Genomic DNA, 19,296 nt, shown 5'->3' with positions numbered 1-19,296 from the left:
TGCCCTTCTCTGGACACCTTCCAGTACCTCAACATCTCTCTTGTGGCATACTGTGTCCAGTTTTGGGCTCCCCAGTTCAAGAGGGACAGGGAACTACTGGAGAGAGTCTAACAGAGGCTAGCAGGATGATGAAGGGGCTGGGACATCTGTGTGGTGAGGAGAGGCTGAGAGACCTGGGGTTGAGGAGCCTGGAGAAGAGCAGCCTGAGAGGGAAACTTATTAATGGTTATCAGTATCTGCAGGGTGGGTGCCAAGAAGGGGTCAGGCTCCATTCAGGGGTGTCCTGGGATAGGATGAGGAACAATGGACACAAACTGGAACCCAGGAGGTTCCATCTCAACAGGAGGAGAAACTTCTTTGCTGTGAGGGTGCTGGAGCCCTGGAGCAGGCTGCCCAGAGAGGTTGTAGAGTCTCCTCCTCTGGACAGATTCCAAACCCACCTGGCTGTGCTCCTGTGTGACCTGCCCTAGGTAACCCTGCTTTGGCAGGGGGGTTGGGCTGGATCTCCAGAGGTGCCTTCCAACCCCTACCATTCTGTGATCCCATGAAAGCCAAGTCAGTTTGTATGGAAACACCAAGCTGCAAGTGCTCCACCACAGAACAGGCTTCTTGAAACAGACTGCTATGGACACCTTTGTGTGTGCTTTGAATGGGAAGCTGCAGAAAGACCACCTGGGCTCTGAAGGGCCAAAAGACTTGATGTCAGCTTCCTCCCTTACACTTTGGGCAGAGGCAAGCAGCTGGGTTTGGCATCTGAGTGGGAGCTGTGTCTCTCCCAGGAGTTCAGCCTCCAGCACTTCCCAGATGTTGGGGGTCACAAGGGAGGCACAACCTGAAGCAGAATCAAACATTTCCTGCAGTCAGCTTTGTGGAAGCCTCCTGCCCAAGCCTAATCAGACTCTTCCTCTTCTCCCAGGAGCCCTGCAAACATCTCCCCCAGTTTCCCAGCAGCATTGTAGCTCAGCAGGGGTGTTGGGGAACCAACTGCCAAGCACTTGGGAGCAATCTGCAGCTCCATGACACTGGGCTCATTGAAGAGGCAGAAACATCTCAGCATCTGCAGCTGTTCAGTGGCCTTCCCAGCAGCTGAGAGCTGAAAGGAACCTGTCCTGCACTGCTCTGCAGGACAATGACATGAATCAAAATGTCATGTTGTGTGCTCTGCCAACCAGAACCAACACCCAGGGAAGCACCACTCACCTCCCTGCTCCTGCCCATCTACTCAAGTCAACCTTGTCTTGACTCTCTTAAGCCGTATTTGTTGTGGACATCTCTGTGCTTCCACCTTTACCTCACTCTGCAACCTCAGTCTCCAGCAGATGGTCAGCCACCAGAACAGGCATTACTGGAGTGCAGAAGTGATGAAGGTAACTCCAAAGAGCCAGGTGAGGAGGTTCTTCACTGGACACCCTGAACTGTCCTGTGTCTTTTCATGCACACAGCACCAGAAAGGGGCAAACCAATTCCTTACTCATCAGACTCAGATTGCATGGGGTTGGAAGGAACCCTCAAAGGTCATCTTGTCCAACCCCCTTGCAGTCAGCAGGGACACCTCCACTAGATCAGGCTGCCCAGGTCAACATCAATTCAGATCTTGAGTATCACCAGGGATGGGGCTTCCACCACCTCTCTGAGCAACCTGTTCTCACCACTCATAGTGCAGAACTTCCTCCTGATGTCCAACCTGAATCTGCCCTGCTCCAGTTTCAAACCACTGCTCTTCATCCTATCCCCACAAGCCCTTCTGAACAGTCCCTGCCCAGCCTTCCTCTATATTCCTTCCTTCAGATATTGAAATGCTGCTCTAAGGTCTCTCTGGAGCCTTCTCTTCTGCAGGCTGAACAGGGCCAACTCTCCCAGCCTATCCCCATAGCAGAGGCTCTCCAGCTCTCTGATCATTTTCATGGCCCCTTCAGGTCCATGTCTCTGTTGTGCTGGGGGCACCAGAGCTGGACACAGCACTCCAGGTGAGGTCTCAGCAGAGCAGAGGGGCAGGATCCTCTCTCTCCATCTCTGGCCACTCTGCTTTTGATGCAGCCCAGGCTGCCATTTGCCTTCTGGGCTGTGAGTGCTCATTGCTGGCTCCTGTGCAGCTTCTCACCCATCAGCACCCCCCAGACCATACCACACACAAACTGAGGCTCCTCACAGCCACTTTCCTGCTGCAAGTGCCAATATGGTCTGCTGTGACATGACACAAGGAGGCCTGTGAGGTTTTACTGTCCTTTTGTTAATGGTAAAGCAGCAGACCAGAATAATTGAGGCCTCTTTATGAGCTGAGCTTGCATCAGACAAGCCTGAAGTGCTGTTAAGCAACACCACTCTTCTCTCAGTTCCCCAAAGGGACCAGAGCACTTCACCAGGATGCAGAGTGCTCTGCTGAGCATCCTTCAGACATTCTCCAGCTCCAGCTTCCTCAGCATCCCACTGCTGACTGAGGCCTGAAGGTTTGATGCTGAGGAAGGGCTGATGTGGAGGCAAACACCAACAGGGCACTGCCAGCTCTGCTAAGGTCAGAGCAGGAAGTCAGCAGAGTGGCTGAGCACCTGCTACAAGAGCCAAGGCATGCACAAAACACAGAATTGTCAGGGTTGGAAGGGACCTCAAGGATCAGCCAGCTCCAGCCCCCTGCCATGGGCAGGGACACCTCACACCACAGCAGGCTGCTCACAGCCACATCCAGCCTGGCTGCAAAAACCTCCAGGGATGAGGCTTCCACCACCTCCCTGGGCAACCTGTGCCAGTGTCTCACCACCCTCATGGGGAAGAAAATCTGCATCTCCCCTGCTCTAGCTTGGATCCGTTCCCCTCCAGTCCTATCACTACCTGACACCATAAAAAGTCCCTCACAGCTTTCTTGTAGCCCTCTTCAGATCCTGGAAGGCCACAGTAAGGGCTTCTTGGAGCCTTCTCTTCTCCAGTCTGAACAGCCCCAACTCTCTCAGTCTGTCTCCATAGCAGAGCAGCTCCAGCCCTCTGCTCATCCTCATGGCCCTTCTCTGGGCATGTTCCAGCACCTCCAGATCCTTCCTGTAACAGAGGCTCCAGAACTGGACACAGTGCTCCAGATGGGGTCTCACGAGAGCAGTGTGGAAGGGGAGAATCCCCTCCCTGGCCCTGCTGGCCACACTTCTCCTGCTGCAGCCCAGGCTCTGCTTGGCTCCCTGCTGAGTTCCTGGAGCTGACTGAAGCCCCCTGAGATGTCAGCTGTTGTGCAGCCTCTGCTTTTCAAACCTGTCTGCCAGACTGGTGCTTAGTGGTGCTGGGTCAGTGCAGCCAGACTTGATTTCATAAGCAAGGAGAAAACAACTCTGCTTCCCAAAGCAAGGCACTACAGAAATAGCTTTAGCTGCTAAGAATAGCAGAGAAGTGGTGTCAGAAAATAGAAGGGGAGCAGCAGTGCACGCTGCTTTATCAGAGGAACAGCAAAAACCAGCACTGCAAATGTCATTTGGGGAATGTTAAGCAGAGGTAAGCCTGGATCCCCTGCCTCCTGCTGTAAAGCAGCCTCACATGTAATGAATCCCATTAGTGCAACTGCCACTGCTGCCCTGAGCCAAAGGAACAGGCTCCATGGCCCCAGCACCACCACACCACTGCCTGCTCCTGCAGATCCAACCCACTTCCAGGACCATGAGCACAGGGAAGCATCAAGGCTCCAGACAAGAAGCCAAAGCATTTCCCCTCAGCCCCCAAGGGACAGACAGAGCCACTACCAGTCTAGCCCAGAGGGTTTTCAGTGATGGGGCTGAGATGGCTTTTACACTCCCCTTGCTTCACAGGCACCACATGAGAGAGGCAGTTTTACCATTTCACAGTCCAACAGCAAAGCCTCCCTGTGCCTGCCTGTTCCAGGAATCTGGCATTATCCTACCCAAGTGAGGTCTGTAAAGCTGTGCAGCTGCTGAAGCAAAGGCTCTTACAGAAACCAAGAAGTGAATCCTCCTCAAAGATGCTGCTTCTTACCACAGCTGTCCTCCTGCTGGAAGCATGCCCTTAGAACCAGCTACTCAAAGCTGCTGCTTTTTCATTCAAACTCTCATGTCAAGGGGGATTAGAGCCAGTGTCTGCTCAAAAACATCACAGCTTCTCCTCACACAAGAACCTTTGACTCTTCTTCTGCCCTCTGACTCAGGAACTACATATCCAGGATTAAATTCTACAACAAAATGGCCTCTTGAATGATCTGCAAGCCCCTACACAAGGAATTAAAAACCTCACTAGGGAGTTCTAAAAGATAGAACAACCTCAGTACCTGAAAGGCTGGGCAGGGACTTCTGACAGGGGCTTGGAGTGCCAGGATGAAGGACAATGGCTTTGAGCTGGAAGAGGGGAGATTGAGACTGAAAACGAGGAAGAAATTCTTGAGAGTGAGGGTGGGGAGACACTGGCACAGGTTGCCCAGGGAGGCTGTGGCTGTCCCCTCCCTGGAGGTGTCCAAGGCCAGGTTGGATGAGGCCTTGAGCAAGCTGGGCTGGTGGGAGGTGTCCCTGCCTGTGGCAGGAGGGTTGAAGCTTAGGTGATCTTCAAGGCCCCTCCCAACCCAACCCATTCAATGAGTCCATGAATCTTTGCACCTCTGGGACTGTTTGCTGGACAGAAACAAGCAACCAGCCCTGCCCATCCCAGCAAGGCTGCCCCAGCCTACCTGCCGTGGTGAATCGGCAAATGCTTGCGGTGGATGCCGTGGCTGCCCTCCACGAAGGCGTTGGGTGGTTTGTGGTAGACAGAAGCCAGAGACCCAATGTGGCAGATGAGCTCATCCAGCAGGGTGGGCTCGATCAGGTCAGTCTCCTCAGAGATGAGAGGCTTCTCTGACAGCACCACCTCTTTGGCAGTCACGGGGTCCGTGGAGAGCAGGCGCCAGTAGATGTAGCCACGGTCCCGCAGGTCTGGGTTGTCAGAGTCCTGAGACAGAGCAAGGGGTCAGAAGCAGACTAAGATCATTTCAGCCTAGAGAAGGGCAGATTGAGATTGGGTATTAGGAACAAGTTCTTTACCATGAGGGTAGTGGAACACTGGAACAGGTTGCCCAGGGAGGTGGATGGGGCCCCATCCCTGGAGATATTCAAGGTGAGGCTGAACAGGGCTCTGTGCAAACTGATCCAGGTGAAGATGTCCCTGCTGAGTGCAGGGGAGTTGGACTGGATGACCTTTGGAGGTCCCTTCCAACCCAGACCATTCTGTGAGCTGTGGGCACTTAATTGATGCAACCAGACCACAGTGAGAGTCACCAGTTTCAGATCAGAGCTGCAAAGTGCTCATTGCCATGCACACCCCATGGTTAAACATCAGCACTGAAGCACTGATGCCTCGCCTCCCACTCAGCCCAAGATTTACCCCCAGCAATTGCCCCAACCCCCAGAGCTACATCACAGAATTGTTTGGGTTGGAAAAGCCCTCTAAGACCATCCAGTCATCAACCCAACACCACCTTCAAACCCTGTCCCCAAGTGCCATGTCCACAGGTTTCTTGAACACCTCCAGGGATGGTGACTCCATCACCTCCCTGGGCAGCCCGCTCCAATCCCTGACCACTCTTTGGTGGTTGACCACTCTCCAAACTCTCTTGACACCTGACATAACAGTATTAGGGGAACTTTAAGAAGTACAGACAGGAGAAAACAAAGTCAGTCAAAAGGACTCTACCACACAGCAAGAGTAGACAACAGTCTGTGTGTGGCAGAGAATGACCCAGGACTCCTGGAAATACACAGAACCATGGAACCGTTTGGGCTGGAAGAGACCTCCAAGATCATGGAGTCCATCCATGAACCCAGCACTGCCAGGGCATCACTAAACCTTGGCCCTCAACACCACATCTCCATGGCTTTGAAGCCCCCCCGGGGATGGGGACTCCACCACTGCCCTGGGCAGCCTGGGCCAGGCCTTGACAACCATTTGCATGAAGAAATTGTGCTTCATGTCCAGTCTAAACCTCCCCTTGAGGCCATTTCCTCTTGTTCTCTCACTTGGGAGAAGAAATCAACCCCCCACTGGCTCCAACCTCCTCTCAGGGAGCTGTAGAGAACAATGAGGTCTCCTCTCAGCCTCCTTTTCTTCAGACTAAACACCCCCACCTCCCTCAGCTGCTGCTCCTCAGTCCTGTTCTCCAGACCCTTCCCCAGCTTTATTACCATTCTCTGGATCTGCTCCAGCTCCTCAATGTCCTTCTTGGAGTGGGGGTCCCAAAACTGAACCCAGGATCTGAGGTGTGGCCTCAACAGTGTCCAGTGCAGAGGCTGAGCCCTGCCCTGCTGGTTGCACTATTGCTGATTCAGGCCAGGGTGCTGGTGGCCTTCAGCCAGCTGCTGACCAACACCCCAGGGCCTTCTCCACTGAGCAGCTTTCCTGTATGGGCACTGCTGGACAAGAAGATGCTGCAGAGCTGCAGGACAGATCCTAACAAGCCACATTCCTCATACCCAAAGAGCTCTAATTCATCCTGCTGCTTAGTTATCTAATGAAGTTTGGAAAGATGCTAATGACAGCAGTTAGGACACTTCATCAGCTCTCCAGCTGTCACCAAAACCCTCGTTTTGCTGCAGACACTTCTGTGTCTTAAGTGCTAATTATTTCTCTCCTTTGCCAACAGCTCTGCCCAGAGCTGTAAAGGCAGTGGTGGTGGTCTGCAGCTCATCTTTCAGGGGAGGGAGGTGCTGTGGTGCAGCACATTTGACCTGCTCATGGAAACCAGAGCTGGGATTTTTAATCCCCATGTCTGTAGAGGAACAGGAAAACGTTTCAGAGGGTTTTTCCCCTCCCTTCCCATAAAATGATGGCAACACATCCTACATCTCATTAGCCTTCCTCCTTGGCACATCTGTGCTCTCATTCACACTGCTGCTGACCTGCTGTAACCTGCCTCTTGCTGCCTGTCTCAAGACATCCTCCGGCATGCAGCAAAGCCTCTTGCAGTGAGGCTGAGCATCCTGAGCTCATTCTGCAAGCACTGAGATTTCTCTGCAGTTTGCCAGTTTGGTGGTGGAGCCCTGGGCTCTTCACACCCTTTGTCCTTAACAACTCCTACAAGCCTGTCTGCCTGCTGCAGGCAGCTCAGGATCAGACAGGGCTTCTGCAAGGGCAGACATGAAAGACCACAGGCTCCTACCCACCTGCAGGCACATACAGATTCAGGGCTGACTGTTTCTTTCCACAGCCAAATAAAGAGACTTAAAGCTTCAGTAAATCTACTGGAAGAAGAGGTTCAGATCTTCCCTTCCCCCCTTTCTTCCAACTCCCTGTTCCCCAGGGGCTGCACACACACCTTGGTGCATACCAATGACCTGCCCACCCATGCCAGACAGATCACAGCAATGGAGGGGCTCTGTGCCATCCTCCAGAGCTGGGGCTGGCCAGGGACCTTGCTCTCTGCCACACATCTGTGTGTCCTCCATCCCCACCTGCTGCTTTGCTGTTTCTCCAGTGGTAGCTGGATGCAGCTGGCTCCTGTGACAGCTGCACCTGCAGACAAAGCCTAGGAGACACCCAAAGTCTAGAGACACCTAAGCTGAGGAAAGCAAGCCCCATGGAATGCCACTCCCAGCCTCCAGCTGGGGATGGGACCCTGAGGCACAGGCTCTGCAGTGTTCCACAGCCAGTTATCCCACACTGACTTATTATTCATCTGCACCACGAGCCAGACTGAACCAACATTTGTGACAAACAGATGAAACAGATGCCTGCTATGTTCCTAGGGTGCCATGAAGTGTTTGGTGACTCAGCACAGGGGCTTTCACACTTGGTACCTTTCTTCTGCTGCCTTTACAAATGCTCCAGCTCACCTTGGCACACCCCTCCTGAAAGAGGAGTTGAGAACCTGCTCACAAGCAGGCTGAGAGCCAGAAGAGCAGGGCACAGGTTTCTTGCCATTGACCAATGCAACACCCTCAAAGGGATGAGTAACAGCTTTAAGCACCAGTAAGTCCACAGCCATGAGTGGCTCCAGGTTCTGCTCCCAGCCATTCAGAAGAGCTGGGAGACTCTTCCATCACTTGACACAGCAGGTCTGGAGAGGAGCTGCTCCTTTTGGACCACACCACCACACAGTACAGCCAGGAAGCAGAGGAGGATCAGCTGAGGTCCTACCCATGCCTGCTACCAGGACATCTCCACTTCTGTCTGCCAGCTCAAGCCCAGCCCCACCTGCAGTGATCTGAGCTCAGCACCTCATACATAATGAATCCAGAATGTTAACCACTGTTGCAGCCTCCAGCAAAGCTGCTGCGTTGGTTGACAGCATCCAAGCACAAAGCAAAACCACCCAAACCTCAGCTCTTCCTTCTCCACTCTGCTCCTTCAGCTCTGCAGCTCATAGAACAGAGCCTTTGCCAGGCCCTTTCCCTCTGTCACAGCTCCAGATGTCTGGACTGCAAGCTGACTTCAAGGAGAGAGCATTTTGCTTTCTTCGTAACTCTTCCCTGTCCCTAACTTTTCATTCAGTGGGGGAGCAGGAAAAGAACTGGGATGAATCAAGAGCTATAAAGGAGAGAGCAGCTGCCAGATGGCATGGTAACAGGCACAGAGCAGCTCTTAAACACAGTCTCTTTGGGAGGGGAGAACATGCTTGAATCCCAGCTACTGCAAAGCTGAGTGGCCTGGCAGATGGGAGCCACCAGCCAGCAGGCCAGCACAGCACCTGCAGGGCTCTGCTTCACTGCATGCCTTGGCTTACCTGTGTGGCCAGGCTGAGGACCTGCTGTACCAGCTCCTGTGTCTCAGAAGGCTTTTTGAGGAACAGCTTCACTATGGCAGTCAGCAGGGTGAGCTGCACCTAAGAGAAAAGGATGCAACAGAGAGCAGAAAATTCATCCATGCTTTAGCAACCTCTCCCACACCTTGACATCCCTGCCTGACACACAGCCCCAGGCTGCTCCCTGCAGGGACACCCACTGCAACGAGACTCAGAGCCTTGCCTCTTGCAGAAACGCTTCCACAGCCCCAGCCCTGCTCAGCACACTCAGATTTAGTTATTCTTTTCAGCTTTTCACTTTGATTTAGTTATTGGGTTTATCTATTCACTTTTATTTAGTTATTCTTCTATGCAGCTCATCACTACTCTTCTGTATGGCTGGGTTTCTGGTGTGGGTTGTTCCCCTTGAAGTATGCAACATCTACTAAAAAACCTATTAACCAGCTACTAAACCCCCACTAAATCCCCACTAAACCCCTATTAAGTACCTATTAAACTCCTATTAAGCCCCTATTAAGCACCTATTAAGCCTCTATTAAATACTAATTAAACCTCTATTAAATACCAAGTTTAATAGGTATTAAATACATATTAAACCCCTATTAAACACCTATTAAACCCCTACTAAATACCTATTAAACCCCTATTAAATGCCTATTTAATGTCTATCTAAAACTAAAGAAAAGCAGACTGAGACTGGATGTTAGGAACAAGTTCTGCACCATGAAGGTACAGGGACACTGGAACAGGTTGTCCAGGGAGGTAGTGGAAGCCTCATCCCTGGAGATACTGAAGGTGAGCCTGGACAAGGCTCTGAGCAACCTGATCTAGTGGAGGATGTCCCTGCTGAGTGCAGAGGGTTGGACTGGATGACTTTTGGAAGTCCCTTCCAACCCAAATAATTCTCTGCTTCCATGATCTAGGAGTCTGGGAGATACAACCACAGAGTAAGTCTGCAGCTCCCAGGAGTTTTCCTTTAGCCCAAGACTGAAGGGCTTCACCGGGAGGCATCTTCTGACCACTGCCATTTATCACCCACCCCAGAGATGCACTGTGTGGGACACTTAGAATCATAGAATCAGTCAGGGTTGGGAGGGAGCACAAGGCTCAGCCAGTTCCAACCCCTCTGCCATGGGCAGGGACACCTCACACTACATCAGGCTGGCCACAGCCTCATCCAGCCTGGCTGCAAACACCTCCAGGGATGAGACCTCAACCACCTCCCTGCACAACCCATTCCAGGCTCTCACCACTCTCATGGGGAAGAACTTCTTCCTCACATCCAGTCTGAATCTCCCCACTTCCAGCTTGGTTCCATTCCCCCCAGTCCTGTCACTCCCTGATAGCCTAAAAACTCCCTCCCCAGGTTTCTTATAGGCTCCCTTCAGATACTGGAAGGCCACAAGAAGGTCACCTCAGAGCCTTCTCTTCTCCAGACTGAACAGCCCCAACTCTCTCAGTCTGTCCTCACAGCAGAGCAGCTCCAGCCCTCTGCTCATCCTGGTGGCCCTTCTCTGGACACCTTCCCCCATGTCCATATCCCTCTTGTAACAGAGGCTCCAGAACTGGATGCAGTACTCCAGGTGGGGTCTCAGCAGAGTGGAGCAGAGGGGGAGAATCACCTCCCTGGCCCTGCTGGCCACACTTCTGATGCAGCCCAGGCTCTGCTTGGCTCTCTGGGCTGCAAGTGCTCACTGCTGGCTCCTGTTGAGCTTCTCATCCCCCAGCACCCCCAAGTCCCTCTCCTCAGGGCTGCTCTCCAGCCAGTCCTTGCCCAGCCTGTGTTTGTGCTTGGGATTGCCCTGACTCAGCTGCAGGACCTTGCCCTTGGTCTTGTTGAACCTCATGACACTGCCTTGTGCCCACCCCTCTAGCCTGTCAAGGTCCCTCTGGAGCTTTGTCCTTCCTTAAGAACTTCTTCCTCACATCCAGTCTGAATCTCCCCACTTCCAGCTTTATTCCATTCCCCCTAGTCCTATCACTACCTGATAGCCCTCAGCTGCCCAAGACAGCTGTACCTGGGTGCTCTCATCGTGGAAGCCCTCCAGGAAGCTCTCCAGCAGCTCGTCGGCGTTGTCGATCCTCTCGGCGTACTCCCCCACGATCCAGATCATGGCAGCCCTGGCGTCCGGCTCGTCCAGCGAGTCCAGGTTCTCGCACAGCGTGGCGATGATGCTCTCGTACCTGCCCAGGCACACCACAGCCGGCCTCAGGGCACCTCCTGCCACCCCAGCTCTGCCCACACTGCTCCCCACACAGCCCCAGCATGACTGACTGTCACTTGGGTGGCAACTCTGCTCAGGGATCTCCAAGGATAGGACAAGGGAGGCCTCCTTGTGGCCTTCCAGGATCTGAAGGGGGCTCCAAGAAAGCTGGGGAGGGACTTTTGAGGGTGTCAGGGAGTGATGGAGGAAGGGATGGAGCAAAACTAGAACTGGGGAGATTCAGATTGGATGTCAGGTTTAGTAGTCATGAGGTCTTGGGTGACAGGTTGGACTTTGATGATCCTTGAGGTCTTTTCCAACCTTATTGATTCTGTGACTCTTTCCCAGGAGGGTGGTGAGAGACTGGCACAGGTTGCCCAGGGAGGTGGTGGAAGCCTCATCCCTGGAGGTTTTTGCAGCCAGGCTGGAGGTGGCTGTGAGCAACCTGCTGTAGTGTGAGGTGTCCCTGCCCATGGCAGGGGGGTTGGAACTGGATGAGCCTTGAGGTCCCTTCCAACCCTGATAATTCTGTGATTCTAAGGGGCACTGGGGGCAAGCTAGAACAGAGGAGGTGCCATGGGAATAGAAGGGAAAACTTTGTCACTGTGAGGGTGACAGAGCCCTGGAGCAGGCTGCCCAGAGAGGTTGTGGAGTCTCCTTCTCTAGAGACATTCCAAACCTCCTGGATGTGTTCCTGTGTGAGCTGCCCTGGGTGACCCTGCTCTGGCAGGGGAGTTGGACTGGATAATCCATTGAGGTCCTTCCCAGCCTCTACCATTCTGTGACTGTGAACTCAACAAGCAGCATTTTCCCTCAACTACAGAAGATATTTCCAGGCTTTTTCTTTTTCCAAGCTGAGCAACCAAGATCTCACAAGGTCCTCAAGAGTTTCATTAATCAGTGGATTCCTTGCCTGGAGCACTGTGTCCAGCTCTAGTGCCCTCAATGCGACAGAGACAGGCCAGAGGAGGCCACGAAAACAAACAGAGGGCTGGAGAACCTCTGCTATGAGGACAGGCTGAGAGAGTTGGGGTTGTTCAGCTTGGAGAAGGGAAGGCTCCAGGGAGACCTTAAAGCAGCCTTCCAGTACCTGAAGGAGGCTCCAGGAGAGCTGTGGAAGGACTTTGGGCAAGGGCTGGGAATGACAGGATGAGGGACTATAGCTTTGAGCTGGAAGAGGGCAGCAGACTGGAAATTAGCAAGGAATTTTTTTACAGTGAGGGTGGTTGGCTCTGAGGAGACCTTAGAGCAGCCTTCCAGTACCTGATGGGGACTTACAGGAAGGCTGGGGAGGGGCTGCTTCGAAGGGCCTGTGGGGATAGAATGAGGGGCAACGGTTTGAAACTGGAGCAGGGCAGATTGAGTTTGGACATCAGGAGGAAGTTCTGCACAGTAAGTGTAGAAAAACTGCAACAGGTTACCCAGGGAGGTGGTGGAGGCCCTGTCCCTGGGAAATTTCAAGGTCAAACTTGATGTGGCCCTGAGCAACCTGATCTAGTTGGAAGTGTCCCTGGCTGACTGCGAGGGGGTTGGACAAGATGACCTTAGAAGGTCCCTTCCAACCCCATGCATTCTGTGACTGTGATTCATGGCCTTGTACAAAAACCTTCCAGGGAAGAACAACAAATCCAGAAGCCTGGTGCTGTAAAACTTGGTCAGATTTTCCTCCTAGCGTTCTCTGCAGGAGCTTTGCTAGCTTCTGATGAAGGCTTATGCTCATCATCATCACTCTGCAGTGCTGGGGAAGCCACCAATGTGTCAGGCTGATACTTCACCTGGAGCCAATACCTGAATCCTACCACACTGGAGCACTGACTGGACACTGCTCTTCACAGCAACAGCCACCCAAGCCCTGGAGGCTGTGCTGGGTGGGTTTACACTGCTCTGTTCTGGTGCTGGCACAGGGGGGCTCCCAAAAGGCTTCCCCAGCTCCACCTACTTGTTGGGGTACTTGCGGAAGATGTCTCTGATGACAACGATGGCCTCCTGCACCACGTAGTTGACCTTGGTCTGGATGAGGTCCAGCAGGGTGCTCACACAGCGCTCTGCAGATTGCTGGAGACCAGAACAGAACAGCACCGTTAGAACAAGCTGAAGAAATGTTCCTTCCAGCCCATGGCACACCCCGAGGAATGGGGCACCAGAGAGGAACGACAGCTACCAGCTCGGTGCGTGGCCAGAAAACCCCTGCAGGCTGAGAAGTGCTTGTGGACAGCAGGGGAGAGACCACCTGACCCCAGCCATCAGGAACCACTCCAACCCCATGCCATGGGCAGGGACATCTCTCAACTAGCCCTCCTCCAACCTGGCCTTAAACATCTACAGGGAAGGGCATCCAGAACTTCCCCGGGCAACCTACTCCAGAGTCCCCTCACCCTCATACTGAAGAACTTCTTCCTCAGATCCAGTCTAAACCTCCTCTCCCTAAGCTTCAAACCATTCCCCCTTGTCCTGTCTCTAGACACCCTCATAAGGAGTCCCTCTCCAGCTTTCCTGTAGGATCCCTTCAGGTGCTGAAAGGCAGCTCTAAGGTCCCCTGGAGCCTTCTCTTCTCCAGGCTGAGCACCCCCAGCTCCCTCAGCCTGTGCTCACAGCAGAGGTGCTCCAGCCCTTGGATTACCTTTGTGGCCCCCTCTGGACTCACTCCAACAGCTCTATGTCCTTCTTCTGCTGGGGACACCAGAACTGGATGCAGTGCTCGAGGTGAGGTCTCAGCAGAGCCAAGGGGCAGAATCCCCTCTCCTGCCCTGCTGGCCACACTCCTCTGGCTGCAGCCCAGCACACAGCTGCCTGCTGGGCTGCAGGAGGGCACTGCTGGCTCCTGGGGAGCTTCTGGGATCAGTCACTGGGCTGAGCTTCTCCTCACCCTAGGGGATGGAAAAGAGCAGCCCCAGAGGGGATCTGAGCAATGCTCAGCAAGAGCTAAAGGAGCTGTGGGGGGCAAGAGGCTGGGGCCAGACTCTGCTCAGTGGTGCCCTGGGACAAGGGGCAGCAAGGGGCACAAAGTGGAAGCCAGGAGGTTGCATGTGAAGAGGAGGAGAAAGTTGTTTGTTGTGAGGGTGCTGGAGGCCTGGAGCAGGCTGGCCAGAGAGGTTGTGGAGTGTCCTTGTGTGGAGAGCTTCCAACCCCCCCTGGGCATTGTGCTCCTGGGCAAGCTGCTGTGGGTGCCCTGCTCTAGGAGTGGGGTTGGACTGGATGAGCTCCAGAGGTCTCTTCCAAGCTAACCATGCTGGGATTCTGTGATGCAACCATGCCAGTGGACAGCTGGATCACCACATGGGAACTTCAGAACACTGCCTGCATTGCTGCTTAGATCACCCTTTTGCTGGCTAGCAGTTTAAACAGGACACTGAATGAGCTGTCTTGGACCTTCCCAAGCAGTGGCAACCAGAATCTTGACAGGGACTGCTGGAAGGTGACTGAGGAAGCCAGAAGAGAACTATGCTGTCAATCACACTGCAGGACCAGCAGCAAAAAAAGCAGCTCACAGCAGCAAGAGGTGGGATATTTCAGATGTAAGGTCATTAGCTACATGTGAAGATCCAGCCCTAAACACAAATCCAGCTCTTGCTAGTGCAGCTTTTTTTAATCAGCTCCCAATTCCCAGCTCCAGGCTCTGTAAGACAAGGGCTGGGCCCTGGCATGCTCCAGGAACTGGAATTAGGAGGCAAATAATTCAGGGAGGTCCATTCCCAAATGGCAGAGTGAGGCAGGACACCACAGAAGCAACCACCTCTAGCACCAGAGGAGCCTCCACTAAGGACAGGACTGGGCTAGGAGCAGCTGATGTGAAGCCTCATTGCACAGTTGGTGATTAATGGGAGCAGCAGACTGCTCCTGGTGCTGCCTGGGCAATGCCATCTGAGCCTTCTTAGAGTGCTGGGGACAGGCAGCACAGGGCACCACCAACAGCAGAGCAGTGGAGCTGAAGGGAGAGCTCTTGGCCCCCTTTGCTGGCAGAGCAGCCAAAGGCTGGGCAGGAGGAGGGGGACTGGAGTTAGTTTGTTGAGAAGAGGCAAAAATCTCAAGAGGAAACCTGAGGCTTTGTGGAGGTGAAGTGAGGATGAGGAGAGATGGAAACCTGATGGTGGATTTCCTGCCCTGGGGACTGGCTGCAGAGCCTCACAAACCCAGCCCATGAGTGGCCACAGTGGCAGTGGGCATCAGCCAAGGGAGTAGACACTCAAGAGTGCCTTCTGGATTTGCTCTGTCTGTGCAAACTGGCACTAAAGGGCCTAAGAATCTATCTTGAAATTGAAGCAGACAAACCCCAGCCCCAGCTGAGGTATCCTATAAAGTTCTATGATTGCTATCAGGTTTTTATGACACCTCTCCCTCCTCAGCAGGTTTTACAGCTACTGTGTCACTACAGAGGCAGGGAAATGGCAGCATGACAGTGTCCTCCTCCCAGCTTTTCTGCTCAAGAAGAGATTTGAGGCCTGTGACCTGGAAGATTCTTTCATTTGATGGAGACTGACCATGGACCTGGCTCCACACAGGCTGACATTGTTAACAGTGGGAGCCCCACACAAAGCCCTTGCCAGACAGACTTCAGAGCTTGCAGCTTCATCTCTCACCAGCTTCCCAACAGCTTCCACCAGATGTTTTAACAAGTGACCTTAAGGGGCACTGGGGGTAAATCTGTCCTAAGCCAACTCTACAAAGCTTACAGCATCATAGAGTGATTTGGGTTGGAAGGGACCTCCCCAAAGCTCATCCAGTCCAACCCCCTGCACTCAGCAGGGACATCCTGCACCACATCAGGTTGCTCAGAGCCTTTTCCAGCCTCATCTTCAGTATCTCCAGGGAGGGGGTCTCAACCTGGGCAACCTGTTGCAGTGTTCCAGCAGCCTCCTGGTGCAGAACTTGTTCCTCACATCCAACCCAAATCTGCTCTGCTCTCATTTCAATCCATTGCCCCTCATCCTGCAGGCCTCTGGAAACAGTCCCTCTGCAGCCTTCTTGTAGCCCCTTCGGGTACTGGAAGGTTGCTTAAGGCTTCCCTGGAGCCTTCTCTTCCCCAGGCTGAACACCCCCAGCTCCTTCAAGCCTGTCCTCATAGCAGAGCTGTTCCAGCCCCCTCCTCTGGACCTGCTCCATCAGGTCCATGTCCTTCCTGTGTTGATGACTCCAGAACTGGACACAGCACTCCAGGTCACCAGAACTGAGGGGCAGGGTCTCCTCTCCCCATCTCTGGCCATGCTGCTTTGGATGCAGCCCAGGCTGTCATAGGCTTTCTGGGCTGCAGGTGCCCATTGCTGGCTCCTGTCCAGCTTCTCATCCACCAGCCAAGCCCTTCTCTGCAGGGCTGCTCTCAATCTGGATTAGTATCTAGGATTGCCCCAAGCTAGGTGCAGGACCTCATTGAACCTCATGAGGTTCTCCTCAGCCCACTTCTCCAGCCTGTCCAGATCCCCCTGAGTACCATCCTCTCCTTCAGACTTACCACTCACCAGCCACTGTCAGCAACAGTGCTGTCAGAGCCTACACCTAGCAAAGCTGGGAGCTGCAGAACTCAAGGAAAAGCAAGTTAGGGTTTATTTTGCTTTTCTTTAGACAACCTGAAGTGTGATTTTCCCAAGTGGAGCACAGGATCCACTTTGTAACATGCAGCACAGCTTTTCAGCCCAAGAGTGCCTTGGCCAGCATGCAGTTTTGTGGGCACCTGCAGAGCAGAGCAGCTCCTTGTAAGCCCTGTGAAGCCCATCCCTAGCAGGGTGCTGTTTGCAGGTGGACATCCCTCGGGACTGCAGTGCTCTGCAGACTGAGGAAAGAGCACCCCAGACAGAAGAGTTCTGGAGCTGGGAGTTGGGAAGGACAACCACCCAAGGGCAGAACTGCTTTGTTTTTCTGCAGAAACCCAACAAAAGCCCCCCAGGAGCAGACACCATGCTCCAAAGCCAGCAGCCTCAATGACTTCTAAGAACCAGGCTGCTGCCAGGATTTCTGGGAACAGAGTCAAATGCCCCTCAAATATGGCTCCTCCTCTTCTGCTTTCCTCCAGAGGAATCACTGTTCCTACTGCATCCACTTCACCTCCTGATCCCATAGGAGTGCTGCTCTGTTTCCTTACAATCAAAGCACCAGATGAGTTCTCCACCTGGGGCTGTCAATGTAGCAAATCCAGGCACAAGCCTCTTCCCAAGTCTGCCTACACCACACTGCTGCAGACAGACCCAAACTGAGTCCTGGTGGACAGAAGGATGCCCATCAGCCAGCAAGGTGTCCCTGTGCCCAAGAGGGCCAAGGGCATCCTGGGCTGTATCAGAAGGGATGTGCTGAGTAGGTCCACAGAGGTTCTCCTGCCCCTCTGCTCTGCCCTGGTGAGGCCACATCTGGAATATTGTGTCCAGTTCTGGGCCACTCAGTTCAAGAAGGACCTCAGGGAACTGCTTGAAAGAGTCCAGCACAGAGCTACAGAGCTGCTGAAGGCACAGAATCACAGAATGGTTTGTGTTGGAAGGGACCTTAGAGATCATGTGGAACATCTCCTGTGAGGCCAGGCTGAGGGAGCTGGGTCTTGGAGCAGAGGAGCCTGAGGGCTGCCCTCATTGCTGGGGATCAAGATGTGCAGGGCTGGAGCCAGGCTCTGCTCAGGGATGGCCAAGGACAGCACAAGGGGCACTGGGGGCAAGCTGGAGCAGAGGAGGTGCCATGGGAACAGAAGGGAAAACTTTGTCACTGTGAGGGTGACAGAGCCCTGGAGCAGGCTGCCCAGGGGGGTTGTGGAGTCTCCTCTGGAGACTTTCCAAACCCCTCTGGATGTGTTCCTGTGTGAGGTGCCCTGGGTGACCCTGCCCTGGCAGGGGGCTTGGAATGGATGATCTCCAGAGGTCCTTTCCAACCCCTCCCAGTCTGTGATGCTGTGAACTCTGAGCCCAGCTAGTCTGTCCATGCAAAGTGCTGTTCTGACACCCCCCCAGACCAACCTGACTGCTTCACTCCTGGACACAATCCATCAGCCTTGCTGCTCACCATGGGTGCTGCTTGCACTTCTACCACAAGCACCAGAGCCCAGGCAATGCCACACTGGCACCTCACAGCAGACACATTTATTTACTGCCTGGCTCTTCTAGGAGAGACAGACAAGAGGTAGGCTCCTTGAAGGCAGAGCTGAGGCTCCCTGTGAATTCTCATTCATCAGCAGCTCCCACTGGCTGTGCCCCATGTCAAAAAGCAGATTTCTAAGCCTTGGGAACTTGGACACTGATGGCTGAGGGAATATTCTGCAATTAGTCATAACTCAGAGTGCAAACAGCCTCTAGTAAACACAGATGCACTGGGGCCAGGGATTAACCTAGAGATGAGGACACTGTAATGAGTTGTTCTATATTTGGCCCCTTTAAATCCAGCTGTTGTCAGGGGAGTAAACAGACCTCACATCTTTAGCAGCAGCATCTTCAGAGGAGCACTGCTCAAAACCAAGGTTAACACTGCCCACTGAGCACTGCACAGCCAGAGGGGCACTGCAGATTTGCTGCCACATCTGCATGCTGAATGTGACTGCTGTGGGTGTGAGGGATGGGGAGAGACAAGACAGGGCAATGCCAGAGTGGAAACTTCTAAAGCCACCTTGGTACTGCAGGAGTGCACCACCCCTCCTGTCAATCCAGGACACACACATGGCCAAATGCTGGTGAGGACATCCCTGCTGAGACCTAAAGCTAGCTCCTACTCCCCAGCACAAGCAGCTGCCACCAGCTTCTTTTAACTCCTCAGCAGCTCTCTTGCATGCTCAAGAGCATTTCCTCCTGCCACTGCTGTGGCTCCATCCAGCTTCCTGCATGGAAGGAGCACTCTGGTGTTTTGAACTGCAGACATAAACCAGAAGCAGGGCCAAGCTGCTCTGTTAGGCCACCCTTAAAAGCAGAGAATCAGAATTGCTTTGGTTGGTAAAGCTCTCCAAGATTGAGTCCAACCATCAACCTAAGGCCACCATGGCCACTAACCCATGTCCCCCAGTGCCATGTCATGTTTCTTGAACACCTCCAGGCATGGTGACTCCACCACCTCCCTGGGCAGCCTGTTCCAATTCCTGACCACTCTTGCAGCAAAGCAATTTTAAACGCGTTACTCCTGACCCAAAGCGCTGTTCGCTAGACGCGTCATTCCTTGACTTTCCCACCCACGGCTGCCGTTCCCCACGGACCCCACACCCCATCACCTTCTTGCGCCCCTCTGGTGACGCCGCCCCTCTTTGCCCCCGCCTAGTCCCTCCCACTCTCTGAACACCGCTTTGCCTCCCCCCCCTCCTCCACCACGTGAACTTCACCTCCGCCCCGCCTGGCCGCTAGCCACCCTCCACGCTCTCCTTGTGCCCCGACCCACCTCGCCACGCCTTCCGCCGCCTGCTCCCTCTCGCCCAACCCCCTCTCCCCCGCGCGCGCCTTCTCACCCTAC

The 19,296-nt window shown here is 53.8% G+C and overlaps 1 protein-coding gene across 1 annotated transcript in view; it reads right to left on the bottom strand.

The window, feature by feature from the left end:
- AP2B1 (adaptor related protein complex 2 subunit beta 1) overlaps positions 1-19,296 on the bottom strand; it is a 91,101-nt gene that overhangs the window by 45,243 nt on the left and 26,562 nt on the right. Inside the window, exons 8-11 of the mRNA XM_054394234.1 lie at positions 12,836-12,951; positions 10,711-10,876; positions 8,675-8,773; positions 4,649-4,908 (exon numbers count right to left, since the gene is read on the bottom strand). Of these exons, the coding sequence (XP_054250209.1) occupies positions 4,649-4,908; positions 8,675-8,773; positions 10,711-10,876; positions 12,836-12,951 (641 nt within the window). The remainder of the gene's footprint in view (positions 1-4,648; positions 4,909-8,674; positions 8,774-10,710; positions 10,877-12,835; positions 12,952-19,296) is intronic.

This window comes from Indicator indicator, chromosome 30 (genome assembly GCF_027791375.1).
Source record: "Indicator indicator isolate 239-I01 chromosome 30, UM_Iind_1.1, whole genome shotgun sequence".
NCBI classification, from domain to species: Eukaryota; Metazoa; Chordata; class Aves; order Piciformes; family Indicatoridae; genus Indicator; species Indicator indicator.
The sequence above is the reverse complement of the archived record's forward strand: the minus strand, read 5'-3'. Positions and strand labels throughout refer to the sequence as shown.